Source organism: Acomys minous (genome assembly GCF_964271855.1).
Source record: "Acomys minous genome assembly, chromosome: 2".
NCBI classification, from domain to species: domain Eukaryota; kingdom Metazoa; phylum Chordata; class Mammalia; order Rodentia; family Muridae; genus Acomys; species Acomys minous.
This window is the reverse complement of record NC_140484.1, coordinates 87,073,262-87,093,077: the sequence shown is the minus strand read 5'-3', so window position 1 is coordinate 87,093,077 and position 19,816 is coordinate 87,073,262. Positions and strand designations below refer to the sequence as shown.

Sequence of the window (19,816 nt, the reverse complement as noted above, 5' to 3'; positions counted from 1 at the left end):
CACTTCGGCAGGACCCTACCTCCAAGGCAGAGCGTCCGTTCTGGGAAAGCTTTTGGCTGCTAGACCGCCTGGGAAGACAGCATGGAGGCTGCACAGAGAGAGGATCGCCTGGTCCCAGGGTTCGTGGGGCCACCTGTGTCGTGGAACCTCCCTGTTGCCTGGAGGATGGAAGGCTCCTTTCCAGCGCCATCAGCCTGGCGAGCGTCCTGTGGATGTGAGGCCTGTGGAATGTGGCTGCGCGTGCGGCGCGGCGCAGCGCAGACCCTGCGTTTTTGCTGTTACTATGCAGTGACCAGATCTTATCTTTTCTGGGGGCGTGAGAGTCTGGACTGGTTAGGTTTGACTCTGTGCTTTGAGAGAACCGTGGTCATCCATACGTGTGACTGGAGAGGAAAATTTACGCCTACGATTGTGGGGAGGGGGCATGCGTGGCAGCAAGCAGCAAGCTTCTGCTGGGTGCTGCAGTTCTTAGTATTTAAATATCAGAATTGTAATGAATGCACGATTTGTTAACGGCAGTCTCCTTGGCAATGGCGGAGGTGTGCTGAGAGTGAGTACTGAGCCAGAGGTGTTCACATTGTCTCTCTTTTTGTGCCTGGCATCTTGTAGACCTCAGGGAAATATTTGTTGACTAGAGAGTGAATGAATGAGTACGTATGTGCACAGCCATGTATTAATGTTTGGGAAATAGATGTAAGGGAATTCCAGTACCTGTGCTTAGAGGAGACCATAACACCTATGTTTTTGCCAAAATTTAGTCTTTATCTACATGCCATTCACTTGTTGAGTGTAAGGCTGTCAGAAAGGAGAGCGGGGCGGTGTGGCCTCCCTGGCTCAGCTCCTTGAGGTAGCACTTGAGCTGGGGGTCGGGGGGGGGGGGTGGGCTTAGTAACTGAATGTGTTGCTGTCTGTCACTTTCCAACCGGGAGACCGCTGTCTTTTGGGACAGAGGAAAAACATCTGACAGAAAAGGCCTTCCAGATGTAGCCTGGAATGGACAGAGACCGAAACAGGGCTGGACCTGGCTTGACTGGTGTGCTTGGAGGCCTGCTGGGGTACTCTACCTGCTGCGTAGTCAGGGTGCAGGTGACTTCCGCTGCCGTGACAGAACACCATGAGCTGGCTTCTTAACTGATAGAAATGTATTTTCTCACAGTGCTGGAGGCTGCAAGTCCAAGAGTAAGGTGTGGGCACTTTTTGTTTCTCTGCGGCCTCAGGTGGTTGTTTCTTTGTGCTTCGGCATCCTTTGGTATCCTAGGAAGAGCCTAGACAGCGTGGATTAGGTCCCCACCCTTATGGTCTCATCATTTACCCTTAATGACTTCTTTAAAGCTCGTGTCTCCAAATACAGTTGTATAATGATATGTCAGAGGTTAGGGCTTCAACATAGACATTTTAGAGGAACACAGGTCGTCCTCTCATAAGGGGTGTGTGTGTGTGTGTGTGCGTGCACATGCACTGTGTCTGGATCCTTTGTAAAGAAGGAAGATATACAGTTGCCATAGGGTATATTAAAATTTCCTCTATCAGCTTTATCCTGGGTTTAGGGCTCTTGCTGTACTACAGAAATTGGCACATAGCGCGAACCTGGGATTGCTCCAGCCTGGCTTCCCCGTCAGGTGTTGAGCAGCCGGCAAACCTGTGAAGGGGGCAGCCGGATTGGAAAGAAACCCCAGCCTATGCTCTCTCTGCTTCGCCCTGTGCAACAGTGTTGCGTTTGCCTTTGCAGGGAGGAGAGACTTGTTCCTGACACCCACACTCGGCCAGTGCAGTTTCAGGGTTAGGAGAAGAGCCGTGAGCCAGGCCGAGTCCCTGCCTTCGTGGTGGTGACTTTCTAGGAGAGGAGGAGGTGGACCAGTTAAGTGATGCCGAGGAATGACACAAGAGAAGAGGCATAAAGTGATGGAGGCGAGAAACAGGCTAGAGCTGCCCTCCCCACACTTCCTAACGCTGCGGCCCTTTCATACAGCTCCTCATGTTGCAGTGACCCCCCCCCAACCATAAAAGTATTTTTGTTGCTGCCTCATAACCCTAATTTTGCTACGGTGACCAATCGTAATGTGAACATTTTTGGAGACAGAGGTTTGCCAAAGGGGGTTGCAACCCACATTTTGAGAACCACTGGTCTGGAGTCACGTGGCTTAACCTCTGGGCTGGATCCCCACACATCCTTATTTTCTTGGGGACACAGTGAGATCTAATGAAAGGAGCCGACTTCTAACTTGCTTACCCAAACCTGCGACTGGATCATTAGAGCCTCCCCAGGCCTCAGTTTCCTTTTTCTGTAAAACGAGTGCCAATCAATGTTCCTTCGTTGTGAGGATTAAAGGTGCCTTCTTGTATGCAGAGAAGGACTTAGTTGGAGCAGTATTGTTCCTGAGCCCTTTTGACCTGTAACCCCCGCCCCTCCCAAAGCTTTTTCTCCATCTTGGAACCTTGCAGCTCAAGGTGGCTGAAAATACCCAACAGGCGCGGTGGATTTTGTTAAGTGTGTGCTTTGCATTCATGCCTTGGTTGTTTCTGTTTGTTTGTTTTTTTGAGGTAGGGTTTCTCTGTGTACCCTGGCTACCCTAGAACTCACTCTGTGGACCAGGCTGGCCTCGGCGCCACTGTGGTTGTTGTAAACCACACGCTCTCATTCATGTGCCCTAAGAAAATGGCTTTTAAGTGGCTTTACCACTCACCGTCAAAAGAACCAGATTGGGAGTAGATACTTGAAGAGATAAAACTTTCAGAAGTATTAAGAAGACTCTCCTCGTGGGTACACGGTTCCTCTTGTTTAACTGGACCAACAAGCTCTGAAAGCCTGGACCATACTGGGCAGAAGGCTCTTTAAAGTGCCTGGCCACTACTGTGTTTGTGCTTTTGGTCCCAGAGAGGTTCCTGTTTCACCTCACCGCCATCACCCGAGTCTTTACCGCATCTTTGTGACGTATGCTCGTATATATGCTGAATTCTTTTCTGGGTCTCTTTGAGTAACCTATCTGCAAGGATTTCAGATTAGAGACTCCCCGCCCTCCACGTCTCCCCGCCACCCCGGGGTGCTGGGGATTGAACCTAGCAACTGGACCATGCTAGGCAAGCGCTTTATCCCTCTGCTACACCCCCAGACCTGTTCTATGTGTGGACTTGATGATGTATATCTACACGGGGATCTGAATCTTGGAGTTGCCAGATGCTATACTTGAAAAGGCCCTTTAAAGACCACTACCTAGGTCCTGTACTGGACCGATGAAACGATGCTTCCTGTTAGGGATGTAGCATCCTTAGCTAACTGAATAAATACAGCCATTGCCTGCTTCCTAGTGAGGATGGGGAGGGGAGCAAAACTAATTCCAGAGTGTTCCCTGCTAACTTTTTCCCCACCCCCACCCCTAGTTTTTTTTTTTTTTTTCTTTTCCCAGCTTTCCCTGATAGTCAGCTTTTCTCAGAGGGGAATCCCTGGACTGACTCCCAGAGGCACTTTAGTCTTGGTTGGTTTTTATTGTCCACGTGACACAACATACAACTACCTGGGAAGAGGCGTGTCAATTGAAGGCCTCAATCAGATCGGTCCATCTTGATTGAAGATGGATGTGGAAGGTCCAGTCCACTGCACATGGCACCATCTCTAAGCTAACGGGTCTGGGCTGTATAAGGAAGTTAGCGGAGAGGACCGGAGAGTGAGTACCCACCCTGACTTCTCTCAGTGATGGGCTTTGACCTGGAAGTGTAAGCTGAGATGAACCCTTCCCTTCCCTCAGTCGATTTTGGTCCCTTCTCCTCCCAGAAACACAAAAGAAACTAGAGCAAGGTTGTGTACCTGAAAGGGAAGGTGAGACACATGGTGGTGGATGCTAAGGACTGCTCTGAAATAGAAGTCACGGTGCTCACAGATGGGGCTGGGCTTTCAACACAGATTGTACAAGACAGCCTCCTGAGAACGGGTGTGTGTCTGAGAGCCGTGTCAGGGTAGGGAGACGGGTGGATGCTGATGCTGCCGGTTGGGCTTCTCATCGGTGTTGTATTTTATCCCTAGGGTGCAAATAGCTATGGGCAACTTGGCCTTGGCCATAAGGAAGATGTGTTTCTGCCCCAGCGACTGAGTGACTTCTGTAAACCTGGGTGTATCAAGAGTGTCACAGGAGGAGGGGGCCACTCTGCAGCGGTCACAGGTAATTCTCTTCACAAATAGCCACTCGCTTTTGTATTGAGATATTTTCCCCTTGGATGTTACCTTGCTACCCTTTAGTCTTTTGTAGCAGTATTTGTTTTGTTTTTTTGTTTTGTTTTGTTTTGTTTTTGTGAAAGAGCCGAATAACCATTAAGGGAATTGTAACTTGTCAGAGCTTGAACTTGTGAATTCTTTCTAGGTCCTTCTCTGTACCCTATTACATAAATAAGGCTCAGAGACGAAGGCTTAAGGGTACAAGGCAATTGGTGGACGGGTTACAACCTGTTTAAGTTTGAGTTAGAAGCTGTAAAAGGAACTTTTATTTGCCTGCTTCAGTCGTTGTCTCGGAAGCTTACTGCCTCTGTCTGCTATCCTAGGCCCGGGCCTGGAAGCTTCTAGCCTCCTTACAATCTAACCTAGGCCTAGAATGTTTCTAGCCTCTGAGACTTAGTGCTTAATGAGCTCACCCTTACTTGTTCTTTCTGAGCTCTGGGCTGGCTGGTTCAACTCGGCTGTTCTGGCTCAAACTCTTCTCCCAGCTGACTTTTTCAATGTGGTTTCTCTCTTAATTGCTCTGCTTGGCCTAGACAACTCAAGCAATTTGCTCTAATCTTCTGGCTCCTTCTCATTCTCTGGCTCATTCAGTTTTCACCTGAGCTCTCTCTCTGTGCAACCTGTCTTTCTATTATTGCCCCGGTAAAACTGCCTGGAACTCTCCCCCCCCCCCCCTGCATTGTCCCCTTAAGTAACTTCCCTTGCCTCTGTCTTCTCGTGAGAGTTGGGGGTATCCTATTGTGTCAGATCTTTCTCTGACTTGTCACTTTTTCTGCCACTCAATTAAATATCACTTTCAAACTTGGGTGCTTCCTTCTACAGACTAACTTTGCCTTCAGTTTTGGCATTAAAGGCATGTACCACTATGCCTGGGTCTAAGCCTTTTTAAAAAATATATATATTATATTAATTTATTCATATTACATCTCAATTGTTATCCCATCCCTTGTAATCCTCCCATTCCTCTCTCCCTCCCATTTCCCCCTACTCCCCTCCCCTATGACTGTGACCTCCTCACCCTGTATATGCTCATAGGGTATCAAGTCTCTAAGCCTTTTTTAACCTGAAATTTTCTCTATACCAGGCTGGCCTTGAACTCAGATCCGCTTGCCTCTATCTCTTGGATTAAAAGTCTGTTTATATTCCAGCTGGATCACAGGGGCCTAGAAGGTCTTTGGGTGTGATCTCTTGCCAAAGCAGCCGTGTTCTGAGTTAAAACTCCTCTACATAAAGGCTCTGCAACCAGGTGAAATATCCCCTGAGATCAAGAACCTTCCTTGCCCTTAATTTTCTGTCCTCGTGCTCAGCGGGCGCCCAGGTTCTGCACAGGCTTCAGTTTAGCAAAGGACGGTTAGGAACAGGAGCTGTGGCGTCAAACTCCCTGGGCTCAGATGCCCGTTCTGTGGTTCGTTAGCCCCGTGGCTTTGGCAGATAATCTCCCTTACCACAGCGTTCCACTTTTACGTCTGTCGCAGTGATAAAATGCCCGGCCAAAAGCATCTGAGGGGAGAGGGGGTCGTCTGCGTTGCATTATTGCAGGGCGTCAAGGCAGGAGCTGGAGGTGCCACCTCCACAGTGAACAATAAAGGCATCTGTGCCTGCTTGCTGCGCGTTCTCAGCCAGCTCTCCTCAGTCTAGCACAGCGAGGGCCCGGCCCATGCTTGCTGCGCGTTCTCAGCCAGCTCTCCTCACTCTAGCACATCGAGGGCCCGGCCCATGAAGTGCTGCTGCCCACGCTCAGATTGGGGGTGCCCATCTCAGTCGGTAATCAGGATAATCCACAGACATATCCGTAAACCTGATCTCAATAACTTCTCACTAGGCCCCTCCCTCCAGGTGACCCCAGGCTGTGCCAAGTTTGATAGGAAAAGCCAACCAGCGTGCTCAATTTCCTCTTCACCTGCCCCATGGGCGTAAGAACAGCAGATAAACTCAGGCCGTTTTCAGGGCTCTGTTGGGGCTTTCACAGGTCTTTAGTGTTCATGTCTTCATGGATTCCTCCCTCCCTTTGTAAAGATATGATAAAAATTATACAACTGAACTAATAAAAAAAGTAACTGTACCCAAGGATGGAGTTTATATTGTATATGAATTATTGTTACATTAAAATACCCTTAAAACAATCTAGCCATTCCTATGGGCCTTTGAAAGTATTGTGGGTCCTACACAGGGGTGGAGAGGGCTCATGTGTTGGGCTGTTGGAACAGCTCCTGCCACATTCTAAGTATTGAGTTGGTGTTGGTTTTCTTGGGACAGTAGATGCTCGATTTGGTGATTAATTGGCACCTGTTACAGAGCTGAGAGTGTCCAATTTGAGGCCCTTGGCCTTTGATCCTAGAACACGTTAGCATACGTCAGGTAATATAACATTAACATGGAAAAGAAGCCTTTTCTCTGTGGCTCCAAATAACTCAGGGTACCTCTCTCTTACTTTGGCAGTCGCGACTCTTCCTGTGTACACTGACAGGGAGCTCTCTGTTTTGCAGATGGAGGAGGCCTCTTTGTCTGTGGCCTGAATAAGGATGGGCAGCTGGGGCTTGGTCACACAGAGGAAGTTCTGTGTTTCACCCTGTGCAAGCCTCTCACTGGTTGTCCCATCCGACAGGTGGCCTGTGGCTGGGATTTCACCATCATGCTCACAGGTAGGTTCCCTCGTGGGTAAATATCACCACCAAGGCCTTGGGTCATAGCAGTGCAGTGTGGGGCCCTGATTAAATAAAAACTTCTGTGCTTTTAAAGAACAACACTCTCCCAAACATACCCCCCTTTAAAAACCCCAAAAAACAAAAAACCAGAACAAACCAAACCCCACAAGTGTTCTCTATGGCCATATATGGAAATCGTTGCAAGGAGAATTTTAACCACAAAAGAGATCAGGATAGAATACATTTGTCAGAGCCTTGGGTGTGGGCTAGATCTTGGGAGGCGCTCATTTCTAGTCCCCAAAGTTCATGGAAGGTTGTGTTCCTGGTCTCGCTGGCCAGGAGGGCCATTAAGGGTTATTATGGATAATGCGCTAAGTGTCTTACTTAGAGTCTCTTGCTGTGATGAAACACCATGACCCAAGGCAGCCTGGGGAGGGAAGGGTGTGCTTGGCTTTGGCTTCCACATCACTGTACATCCCAGAAGGTGACCAGGCCAGGAACTGAAGCAGGCCAGGAGCCTGGGAGCAGGTGCTGATGCTGAGGCCATGGAGGGGTGCTGCTTGCTGGTTCGCTCAGCCTGCTTCCTTGTAGAAATCAGCACCACCAGCCTAGAGACGGCACCACCCACAGTGGGTTGGGCCTTCCCCTTTGAGAACTGATTAAGAACATGCCCAACAGGTGGATCTTACGGGCATTTTTCTCAGTTCGGGTTACTTGACTGGCTTGTGTCAAGTTGATGTAAAACTAGTCAGCCCTCGTCTGCTGTGAAGTGAAGTCGTGTGGGTGCGGGAGAGAGGCCCTTCACAGCGCTCACCCTCCTAGTCTCCACCCTGTTTTTATTTTTTATTTTCTTTTAGTCGGGGAGGTTGCAAGGAAGGAGGGCAGATATGAAAGGATGGCGGGGTGAGTGGGATTGGGGTACGTGATGTGATGATTCACAAAGAATCAACAATAAATAAGTAAGTAAGTAAATAAATAAATAAATAAATACCAGCCAGCACCAGGTAATTATGAGGCAGCGGGATTTCCCAGCAGTAGGGGCAGCTCTTTCCCCCTGAGGGGCTTCCACAGTGGTGATGTTGCTGAGGATGAAACCCAGGGCCTCATGTGTGCCAGGCATGGGTCCTACCACTGGGTTATCTCCTTACCGCCCCCTTAAAAAGGCGTGGCCTCTGTGAAGACAGGTGATGTGACGTGGCTAGGATAATTCTCTTGGAAGCAGCTGGCATTGCTACTCTGTCTACTAATTTCTCTGTTCAGCTTTGTCCTTGCTAGCTGGCCAGTCTGGGCTTAAAGGACCGACTGCAGCTCTTGCCTGTTAGTGGGTTCCTAGATGTGTAGGGAAAGTCCCAATCTTTATTTTATTTTTTTTTAAAGATTTATTTATTTATTAGTTATACAGTATTCTGCCTGCATGTAGGCCAGAAGACGGCACCAGATCTCATTAAAGATGGTTGTGAGCCACCGTGTTTTGCTAGGAATTGAGCTCTGGACCTTTCAAAGAACAGTCAGTGCTCTTAACCTCTGAGCTAGCTCTCCAGCCTCTAGTCCCAAGCTCTTTTTTTCACGTGGCCTTCTCCAGAGGTCCCTGTGTCTGCCGCCTTCATCATATTTGCTACACCACGAGATCCCTGATGGCTCCTGCTCCAGAATAGCTTGTCATCTGTCTCATGAACTGTTGCCCTGCATTTCAGTCCTTCTTAGCCGTCAGCATTTCTCTTCTGCAGAGGAGTTCCACATGTGTCCAGTTGGACAGTAATGATCAGACTCCGGACCGGCTGGGAAGGCAGCTTGTTGAGCATGCTCCAGTCCTTGGTTAGATTAGCTCTGAAAAAACAAAACAAAACAAAACAAGATACAAAAAACAAAAAAACCAAACCTTATATATAAAGTGTTTCATTGCTAGCTATCACTTGCGAAATACTTATTATGGGCTATGTAGGGGTTATAAGGGGCAGAAGGAAGCACTGTTTCCCAGCCCGTTGCAACCAGTTGTGAGAAAGGCACAAAGCAGTCAGAGTCAGACATCAGACTATGAGATATTTATGGGTAAAGGTTAAGTTGGAGGACAGGGCTAATTACGAAGCCGAGTGGGTCTAACATTCCTCTGGTCCAGATTTGCCCTCCAGACTCTACACCTGTCTCACAGGGGAAACTTACTGTACCAGGCCACACGTGTCCTGTCCTGTCCCTTAGACTCTTGAGGCAATTGTATGGGGGAAGGACAGGGAGGAGAAAGGCCCAGAGCATCATAGCGAACAGGGTTTGTTGCATGGAAATGTGGGAAGTGGGGTGGAAACAAGAAGTGGGGAGTAAGTGTTCCCTCCAGTTCCCTCCCTCCAGCCCTAGGCCTGGGGCTAAGGACACGGTGCAGAGGACAAGCCGTGGAGTGCTCAGTCTGGAGGGACATAGGAGGGACATGGCAGGAAGGCCTCAGGAGCAGGATCTCTGCTGCCTCTTTTCATCCCTGCCTCCCCATCGGCCACAGACACATCTCACTTCTTAGAGTTGTAATCCGAATGCTTGTGTTTTGCAGAAAAAGGTCAAGTTCTGTCGTGCGGATCCAACGCCTTCGGCCAGTTAGGCGTGCCGCACGGCCCTCGCAAGTGCTTGGTTCCCCAGGCGGTTGAGGTAAGGACATCGCAGTTTTAGCTTGTTCTGTCCTGCTGTTTCTAGGCTCTTCCATTTATCCTTACCCATCCATAATGAAGACTTGGTAGGTCCGTGAGGACCCATGGAGGTGTAGAACTTGAGTTGAAAATAAGGTCTTCTGTTTAAAATCAGTTTACACGCCAGGCATGGTGGCGCACGCCTTTAATCCCAGCACTCGGGAGGCAGAGGCAGGCGGATCGCTGTGAGTTCGAGGCCAGCCTGGTCTACAAAGTGAGTCCAGGACAGCCAAGGCTACACAGAGAAATCCTGTCTTGAAAAACCAAAAAAACCAAACCAAATCTAAACAAACAAACAAACAAAAAACAGTTTGAGGGGATGGGTGTTGGGTGGAAAGATCTGTTCTTCATGCGCATTATGAAATGTTATGAATGAGGACAGTAGAGATGCATCTCCTGTGTGCGTTGACAAGCATGGGAACTATGCTACAGACAGGTCCAAACAGATGCGATTTGCCGCACGACACTAAGCTCAGGGTCTGGGGAGGTTGCTTATCCTGTAAAGAGCACTTGCTGTGTAATCATGAGCACTTGAGTCTGGCCCTCCAGGATCCATTTAAAGCTGGATGCAGCAGCACAGTTCCATAACCCCTGTGCTCCAATGGGAAGCCGAGTAGCTGAGACAGGAGACTGCCTAGAAGCTCCCAGGCCAGCTAGCTAGTCTGGCATACAAAGTGGCAAACAACCAAAGACAGAGACCTGGTCTAAAAATAAAGTGGGAGTGTCTGACCAGCACCTGACGGTGCCCTCTGACCTCACATTGTTTGTGAAGGTGTATGCCCACGTGTACCCGACATATACATTTACACAATTCTCCGCACACATATTACACACTCGGCATACACACATACACAGATTAGAAAAAGAAGACAGTAGATTAAGCAATTGGTAGTCCAGGACTCTACTGCCTGTACTACCAGGACTGCAGAAATATCATATGATTTTATGAAAGTGCCACTTAAAAAAAAGTAAAGAGGGGCTGGAGAGATGGCTCAGAGGTTAAGAGCACTGGCTGTTCTTCCAGAGGTCCCAGGTTCAATTCCTAGCAACCACCTGGTGGCTCACAACCATTTATAATGTGATCTGATGCCCTCTTCTGGTGTGCAAGCAGGACACTGTATACATAATAAATAAATAAATTTTAAAACAAAACGAAGCAAAAACAAGTAAAGAGTTGAAATCAACTTTTTAAAATAACAACTTTATTGCGCCTTGGTTCGGATACCATTGAATTCGCTCTTTTGAGATGTGTACTTGAGTGTTTTTCAGTGCGTTCTCAGAGGTAGCCACCATTGCTGTTACCTAATTCTACAACAGCTGCGTCAGGGACAAAAGGAACTCCACACTCAGTAGCGGCGGCTTCCTGTCTCCCCCCGCCCCCGGGCCCCAGTGGCCGATGGTCTGCCCTCTATGTGGGTTTATGTTTTCTAGCCATTTCGTATAAAGGTAACTGTACAACATGTGGCCGTTTGAATGTCTCCATGCAGCATGTAGTATACTCATGGAAGTAATCTTCTTAATGACATTGAAAAACCACTTGTTTATTTTTACTTTATGTATATGGATGTTCCATCTGTATGTGTGCCTCTGTGTACCATAGAGACTAGAAGAAGGCACTGAGCCTGGAAATGAGGTTATAGACAGACGTGAGCTGCCACGTGGGTGCTGGGAACTGAACCCAGTTCCTCTGGAAGAGCAGCTAGTACTTAACCACTTAGCCATCTCTCCAGCCCCTTGACTTTTTCTTTCTTTCTTTCTTTTTAAATATAGGGTCTCATGTAGCCCAGGTTACCCTCAAACATGTTATGTAACTAAGAGAGGACTTGAGCTCCTGCTTCCCCGGCCTCCGTCTCCCGTGGCTGTGGTAACAGATGCAGCACCCCACCCCACCCAGTCTTAGAAACTTGAAAACTAATGTAATCCCTCCAAGCTATTGTTGTTTATGTAACGCTTCTGAGTGAGGCGTTTCCCACGCATCATTTTGTACTGAGGCCCTGAAGGTGGTATGTTTTACTGGCTGCTTTTACTCCAGCCACAAGCAAGCGTTCAGTCCCCACTCAGAGCAGTGACCATGGTAGATGGAGGGTGGGAAATGGGACGTTTGGGTTTTTATTTTTATTTTTTTTAAGATTTATTTATTACATATACAGTGTTCTGCTTGCATGTACACCTGCACACCAGATCTCGTTATAGATGGTTGTGAGCCACGATATGGTTGCTGGGAATTGAACTCAGGACCTCTGGAAGAGCAGACAGTGCTCTTAACCACTGAGCCATCTCTCCAGCCCCCGTTTGGGTTTTGTTTAGAGCTCTTTTCACAGCGCCCCCCCCCTCCATTACAGGCCTGTGAGGTTCATGTGTGTTCTGCTTTGCTCTCTATTGCTGAGATTGGCATCATGATCAAAAGCAGCTCAGGGAGGAGAGGGCTGATTTCATCTTACAACTCCCACGTCACACTTTATCACCGAGGGAGGCTAAGGTAAAAGCTTAGGGCAGGCGCCTGCTGTGAGGAGGCAGAGATATGGGGAGCAGTGCTTACTGGCTTGCTCCCAGCTTCTTATTCTTTCACCTCCCAGGACCCACTGCCCAGGAGTGGCTCTGCTCACAGTGGGCGGGGCTCTCCCACGTCATAGTTAATCAACAAAATGTTAAGCCGGAACGGTAGTGGTGGCACACGCCTGTAATCCCAGCACTCGGGGAGGCAGAGGCAGGTGGATCTCTGTGAGTTTGAGGCCAGCCTGGTCTACAAAGTGAGTCCAGGACAGCCAGAGATACACACAGAGAAACCCTGTCTCGAAAAACAAAAACAAAAAGAAAAGAAAATGTCCCACAGACTTGCCTACAGGCCACTCTTGTGGAGACATTTTCTCAACTGTGGTTCACTTTTCCCATATGACCCCAGGTTGTGTCAAGTGTCAAGTGGGAAAAAAAAAAGCATAATATTGTAAATGGTCCTGATAGGGATAAGAAAAATTTCAGGAAATACAAGAAAGAGTTTTACTGCCTCAACTTCTACTGCCCCTCCCTTCTAATCCTTAAACTGATTAGGAGTGAGAGATGCGTTTTCACTGGAGAGTTTGGGTCTCTTCTGTCCTCTTATGGAGTTCAGTTGCTGCCCTGTGGCCTGTTATTTGGAGGTGATGGTTCTCAAGGCCTTCACACAAGTCTAGTTCTACAGAGCTCTGGGTCCCCACTGTAACTCCCAGGTGCAAATAGGTGGCCTTGTAAGAACCTACATATGTTATAATTAATTTAGCTTAATTATAGTTGATATAATTAAAGGAGTCAGGGAGGAACAATGGCTAAAATATGCTGGATGACAGAGTCAGAGACAAAGAGCACTCCAATGGGCTGTCTCCCGGAGAGCAAGGGGAGACGTCTAGCAGAGTGAGAAGTGACAGAGGCTTTGTGAGTGGCAGCTGACATGCATGGGCATTGGATGTAGGTTAGTGAGGTGGTTAAAACCCGTCTTAGCACCCGGGAGATTTATAATTTAGCGGCACATGATAAATATGTGCAGGGTCGTTGTGATGCTAAAGTTATGATAGACACTCGTACAGCCCCATGGAAGGAGAACTGGACGCCTGCCTGGCACGAAGCTTAGCTAACTCTTAGGCTTGGGATAGGACAACACAGAACAGAAGAACATTCCAGGTCAAGGAACAGCGTGGACAAGTGTGTGGAAGCATAGACAAGAGGGTTTGGGATGTTGCCAGCAGGTGGTCAGGATGGGGTATGAGGAGGAAAAGGTAGACGTACCAGGGTGGGGTGGGGACCCATGGCAGTAGAATAGTACACAAGGTAAGAGCACACAGAGATGGGCCTGGCCCACTGCTTATTTTTAGAAATACAAAGGAAGGCAGGAAAGAAGGTGAGTTTAAGGAACCATCTACACAAACCGTATTAGCGGCCAGATTTTATTTTCCCCAAGGGTGATGGGACTGAGGACTCCACTGTCACAAGTACAGTCTCTTTGTGCTGGTCAGACCGCATGTGTGTTGGTGCGCAGGCTGTGGGCATAATGACCATTGAGACTCACCCTCCTCGAGGGACTGAGGGCCAGGGATGTAACTCAGGTGGGGGAGTGTGTGCAGCATCCAGGAAGTCCTGCCTTTAACCCCTAGCATAAATTAGACATGGTGGTGGCTGCATTTAGTGCCATCACTTGGGAGGTGGAGGCAGGAGGATCAGAAGTTCAGAGTTACCCTTGGCTACACAGTGATTTTGGAGGCAGTCCACCTTGAGCTAGATGAGGCCACAGGGGGAGGAGGAGCTAGGATGTGTCCGGAGGATTTGCTGCAACTGGGCTCTCTGTCTAAAGAGTGCATTAGTCATCTACTGTATGTGCCAGCAGCTAAGGCCAGCGGCATCCCATCTCTTTTGAGGGCCAGGAATGGGACCTCTGAGCTGGTCTTTCAAGAAGGTAGCAGTGAAGACGCAGCCGGCTCTGGACACAACCTCCTGGGCTGGACTGGGACACAGACCCATGGCCAAGCTCTTCCGATGCTTCCGGCGGGCCTCACAGTTCCTTGCTCTGTGGGCCTCTCTGTGCAGCTCTTCAGACCTGGCTGCTGGCTCCCTTAAGGGGAGGCCTCGGCGGCGCCTTTTATCTCCCTGCCTCTGACTCACTCTGCTCCTTCATTCTTTGCATGAGAAGTGTGTCACTAAGTCCAGCCCACACAGGGGAGGGAATCAAGCACTGCGACTTGAAGGGAACAGTATCAAAGAATTGGAGGACCTATTTTTAAAACCGCCACAAGATGTATTAGAGAGGACATGACAACTGTCTTCAAATATTTGGAAAGCGTTGTCAGAAGCTAAAGGCAGCTGGGTTTTGGCTCCACCTAAAGAGATACGTGGAGATGTGCAGGGTCAGAGCAGGCGCCTAGGGAAGTGGAGAAGCCCTGTGTTTCAGGAGGCGGTTGCTGGGAGGGCCTGGGTGACCACTTAAGGAAGAGCTTCTGATCTTGGGTAGGGATGGGACTGGGTCAGGAGGGACCGTGGCAGCCCTGGCATTTTAAGTCTTACTGGAGCACAGCCATGCTTTCTCATATGTAGCTGTTTGATGTTACAGAGCTGAGCTGTGTGGCAGGAGCCATATGGTATTTGGCTGTTTTTTAGGAAATGTTTACTAACTATTGGAATGGGTGACTTTGGAGGTCTCCTCCCCCCACTACCCTTGAGAGGTAGTACAATGTGGTGCTATGCTCTGATAAACTTTTTAAAGGTTATTTTACAGGGCTGTGGAGATGGCTTAATGGTAAGAGTGCCTGTTATACAAGCATGAAAAATTAGATTTGGGGGGCTAGAGAGATGGCTCAGTGGTTAAGAGCACTGTTTGTTCTTCCAAAGGACCCGGGTTCAATTCCCAGCACCCACATGACAGCTCACAACTGTCTGTAATTCAGGTTCCAAGGGATCTGACACCCTCACACCAATGTTCATGAAATAAAAAAAATTTAAAAATTAAAAAAAAAAAAGAAAAATTAGATTTGGATCTCTAGAACCCATGCAACAACAACAACAACAACAATAACAACAACCAGTCAAGAAGCAAGGGCTAGAGAAAGGACTCCTCAACTGTTAAGAGCACGTGTTGCTTTTGCTGAGGATCAGCATCCACATTATAGCCCACAGCTATTTGTAGCCCCAAGTTCCTTGGGCTCTGCTGTCCTCTGCTGACTGTCACAGGCCACCAGGCATGCATGTGTGCACACACATATGTGCAGGAAGAACAGTCGTACACAGAAAGTTAAATAAATATTTGTGGAAGATAGGTATGGCTCTGTATGCCTGAAAGTCCAGCACTGAGGGAGCTGGACAGCTGTCCAGTCTAGCTGAAACGGCGGACTTCCAGTTCAGTGAGAGACCCTGCCTCAGGGCAATAAGGTGACAGATATAGTGCAAAAGAGCCAGTGTCTTCCTTTGGTCTCCATGTGTACCTACACACACACACAGACACACAGACACACACACACACACACACACACACACACACACACACACACACACACACACTTATACACTTTCATCCAGCCACAGATACAGAAGCATTTATGGGTGAGCGTGTTGGGTGCGGGGTTGCCTCAGGACGCACTGGGTTTGTACATAGTGAGTTACAGGGCATTTTGTAGATGGCTGGTTCTGAGACTAAATCTTGCTCTTCTCTTTGGACAGTGCCTGAGAGAGGAGGTTGTTTGCGTCGCTGCTGGACTGAGGCATGCGTTAGCCACTACAGGTGACCACTCAGCCTTTCCTTCCCAAGCGAGCCCATTCTGAGCAATAGAGGGGCAGGAGAAAACTTGGTAAAGGGTGTTGGGAAGGTAGCTCTGACTGAAAGGAGAGGCCATGAAGGTCATGGGTGAGTCTTAAGCCAGGGCAGGAAGGAAGTGAGCTGGCTGGCTGGCTCGTTTTATTGCATACATGCTTCTGGGTTTTTCATAATCTGATTCTCTCCATCAGTCCTCACAGCCAAGGAGTGACGTGAGTTAATGCCTTTTTAAGGCTCTACCAAGAGCTTGTGGGTGAGGCAGGCCGCTCGAGAGACGATCAGTGTAGACTCCGCAGTGAACTGTGTGGCCTTCCCACTGGATTTTAGTGTTCGTTGATTGAAAAGCTCCACGTGAGCTGTCTTCTGTACATGAGTGGGCGGAGGGACCAGCAGCATGTATGGGGGACGTGGAGGGCAGGTGCCATTAAGGTAAATAGGACTCTGGCCCTGGCTCGAGCATCCTAAAGTTTAGAAGACAACTGACTGTACATAGTTCCTTTTAAAATAAAGAGTAAGGTGGGATAGGGGTCAGCACATACTATGCTTGTCTCAAAAGCCTGCGGGTCTGAGTTCAAATCTCCAGAACAGCAGTGGTGAGGAGAAAAGTGGAGACAGGCACATCCCCGGAGCTTGCTGGCCAGCTAGCTCAGCCTGCTTGAGGAAATTCCAGAACAATGAGAAACCTTATCTCAGCTGGAAATGGAGGACATTTGAGGAACACCACCAAGGCGGAACTCTGGCTTCTACACACACTTGCACACATGAACATACATGTGATGCCGGGGCATGTGCTGGGGAGAGAAAGGGAGAGAGAAGCTAGGGTGTCCTCAGAGGAGAGAAGTTAGGAACGGGAGGAGTCAGCAACTCAGGGATGGGTGGGAGATGGTCCTCCCTCGGTGTCTTCCATTTTCCACTCCTGCTCTTGCTCCTCGCGGACTGTGTCTCAGTGTTCAGCACCTGTGGCTGCCAAGTCTCTGTGCTGTGTGAGTCCAGGTGTGGGTGGGCAAGGGCAGAGGAGGAGAGGCAAGGAGGCCAGTGGAGCTCTGTGCGGGTAAGCCTGGGGCTTGCTGCTGCTTGAGGCCTCTCCTGAAGTGAGATCGTGAGATGCTTCAATGGTTAAGAGTGCTGGCTGCTCTTCCAGAGGATCCAGGTTCGATTCCCAGCACCCACAGAACAGCTCAGAACCGTCTGGTAGTCCAACACCAGGAGATTTGATCCTTTCTTTGGGCCTCCGTGGGTACCAGGCATGCATGTGGAGAGCAGACAAAGAGGCAGACAAAACATTCACGCACATGCAATTTTTTAAAACGTCCAACTTTGTGTTCTGAGAGAACCATAGACCTGCATGAAGTTGTTAAAAACAAAAAAAAAACACTCCCACGAATTCTTATTCTAGCTTCCCTCAGTGGTAACACCTCTCAGGGTTGATGGTGCTGCAGCTCGGCTGGGATTTGATGCTGGTACAGTGAGGGAGCAGAGGAAGTGCGTCACCACAAGGTCTCTCCTGCTGGTGTGCGTGGCCGTGCTCACTTCCTGCTGCTCCCAGCCCCTTCTCAGCTCTTGGCGACCACTCCTGTTTCCCATGTCTGTAATGTCCCTTCTGAAATGTTTTTAGATGCTCCTGGACAGTTTGTAACCTTTCAGGGCTGGCTTTCCTTCATAGTGTAATTCCCTGGAGATCTGTCGTAGCCAGTGTATATCCACGACTGATTCCTTTTAGCAATGAGAAATATGGTATGGCTGTGGTACTGTATTAGCCTGCTAGAGCTGTGCTAACAAAATACTACAGCCCAAAGGGCTTGAACAACGTACGTTTATTTTCTCATTGTTCTAGAGGCTAAAAGCCCAGGTGAGCACCATTAGGACTGCTTTCTGGTGACACTGGTTTCTTGGCTTCTAGATGGCTTCTCTGTGCATCTGTGTAGAGAGAGCTCTCTCCTGGGTCTTCCATAAAGATACTGGTCCTACTGGACTAACCCCACTTCTCATAGGCACCAGGAAGCTTTCCTCACCTCTGTAACAGGCTCTGTTTCCGAACAAAGCCACACTGGAAATTAGGAATTCCACACGTGGATGTTGTGGGGTGGTGCACAGTTCCATCTATAGCAGCCAGTTAGTTTAACTAGTGATCCGGTGAGGAATATCTAAATTCTCCCCTCTCACACACACACCTCCTGTGAAATAGCATGGACCTTAAAAAGCACAGAGCTGCTGACAGGCTCTTCCATAGAGAACACGACGCTGAGTGGCCTGAGCCAGCCGTAAAAAGGACAAATGCTGGGATTCCATTCATATGAGTGGTCACAAGTAGGGACAGTAGAGGGACAGTAGAATGGCAGCCCCAGCGCAGGGGGCCAGGGATGGGGAGTCACGTGGCACAGTCAGGCTTGCAGGATGAAGCCGTTTTGGAGCTGGAAGAGTAACTGTTGCACACCATGGTGACTGTGTGGTGTTACTGCGTTAGACACTTAAAGTGCTAAAGGTGATACATTTTACACTGTGCATATTTTACAGTAAAATATTTCAGAGAGGGGCCGGGGAGACCACTCATTGGTTAAGAGCGCTGGCTGCTCTCGCAGAAGACCCCGCATGGTGGCTTATATAGCTGTCTGTAGCTCCAGCTCTAGGGGAGACGATGTTCTCTTCTGACCTCTGTCGGCACCAGACACACATGTGGTCACACCAGCAGGCCAGACACTCACACACATCAAGTAAAACCAAACATCTGGGAACATCTCAAAGGGAAAAACAAAATCTATTGAGACACGGTGGACGCGTCAACCGGCTGTTGTATGCAGACCTAACTCAGGCCCTGAATAAGAACCGTCACAAAACCATCGTTTTGAGGTAGTCGGGGAAGCCTCTTCCCTTGCAGTTTATCCACGAGGGAGGTTGTTGTCTTCGTCTATGGCACCCGTGGGCTGTGCTGCACTGTTCTCAGCGGTCACAGCTGCTGCTTCATAAACCAGCCTTGCCTCTTTACGTTAGGAGTGCTGGCTGGAGATTGGTCCAGAGGAGCAGGCCTTGACGTTTGGTGTTAGCTGCAGCATCCACGTTGTGCACATCTCGCTATTTGCCACATGCATAGGCTTTTATCCCTGCACTTCTACAGGGTTTGGGATGCGGATGCATAGATTCAAGCGGTCATCCTAATGAAATAATGACTGCCGCACCATTTTGTAATCACAACTACACATGGATGTGACCATCGAGAATGTGAATTTGCTTTGGTGGGGTAGAAAGGCACTATCTTGAGTGTCAGATGGACCTCAGAGTTTCCTCTGCTACCAATTCCCCGTGGGACTGTGGCTAAATCACAGCCTGTAGCTGGCGCTTGCTAGTTTGCGGGATCCTTTTTCTTTCACTCTTCCTCACCCTTTTAACTCCCTAACACTAGATTGGAGAGAAGGAAGGATGCAGGGGGAAGGGGATGACGTTATCGTTAAGACTGCTTCCTGCTGATTAGGGGCGTTGAGTTCCTGGGGGCAAGTTTGATCTTCACTGGCAGGATGTCTAATTTCTTCTTGTTTCTTTGTAAACAACTACTTGACAAACCACAACCAATAGCATCCAACCACCAACCAGCCAACACCCACCCACCCCTGTCGGGGGCCCTAGCATTTGTATAGCCTCTGAAAAGTTCCCAGAATTCCAAATGTCACACACTCGCAGAAGCCATCTGCAGCTGGAAAAACAAAAACAAAAACAAACAAACAAAACAACAAACAAACAAACAAACAAACAAAAACCCCGCACCCGTGCTACAGCATATCGGAAATGCGAGGTGTGGACTTGAGGGAAGATTCTTTTCAGGTTAGCCAGGAGCAAGGTGGCATTCCAGGGGCGTGGCTGTGGGGCAGTGCCTGGGACTTGTAGAGGAAGTTTTACTACACGGGAATTTTCTCTCGTGGCCGTAGACTGTCCCAAAGACGGATTTGTGTTTGTCTCGACGGTAACCCCTGCAGCTGGGTCACGGGCCCCTGGAAGCAGCCGAGCTCCTGTGTAGGGCTCACATTGGCTGAGA

General features: G+C 48.9%; 1 protein-coding gene across 1 annotated transcript in view; it reads left to right on the top strand.

Moving 5' to 3' along the window:
* The window catches only part of SERGEF (secretion regulating guanine nucleotide exchange factor), a 207,603-nt gene that overhangs the window by 317 nt on the left and 187,470 nt on the right, over nucleotides 1-19,816 (top strand). Inside the window, 4 exon segments of the mRNA XM_084773936.1 lie at nucleotides 4,019-4,154; nucleotides 6,694-6,849; nucleotides 9,389-9,483; nucleotides 15,699-15,759. Coding sequence (XP_084630062.1) covers nucleotides 4,019-4,154; nucleotides 6,694-6,849; nucleotides 9,389-9,483; nucleotides 15,699-15,759 — 448 coding nt within the window.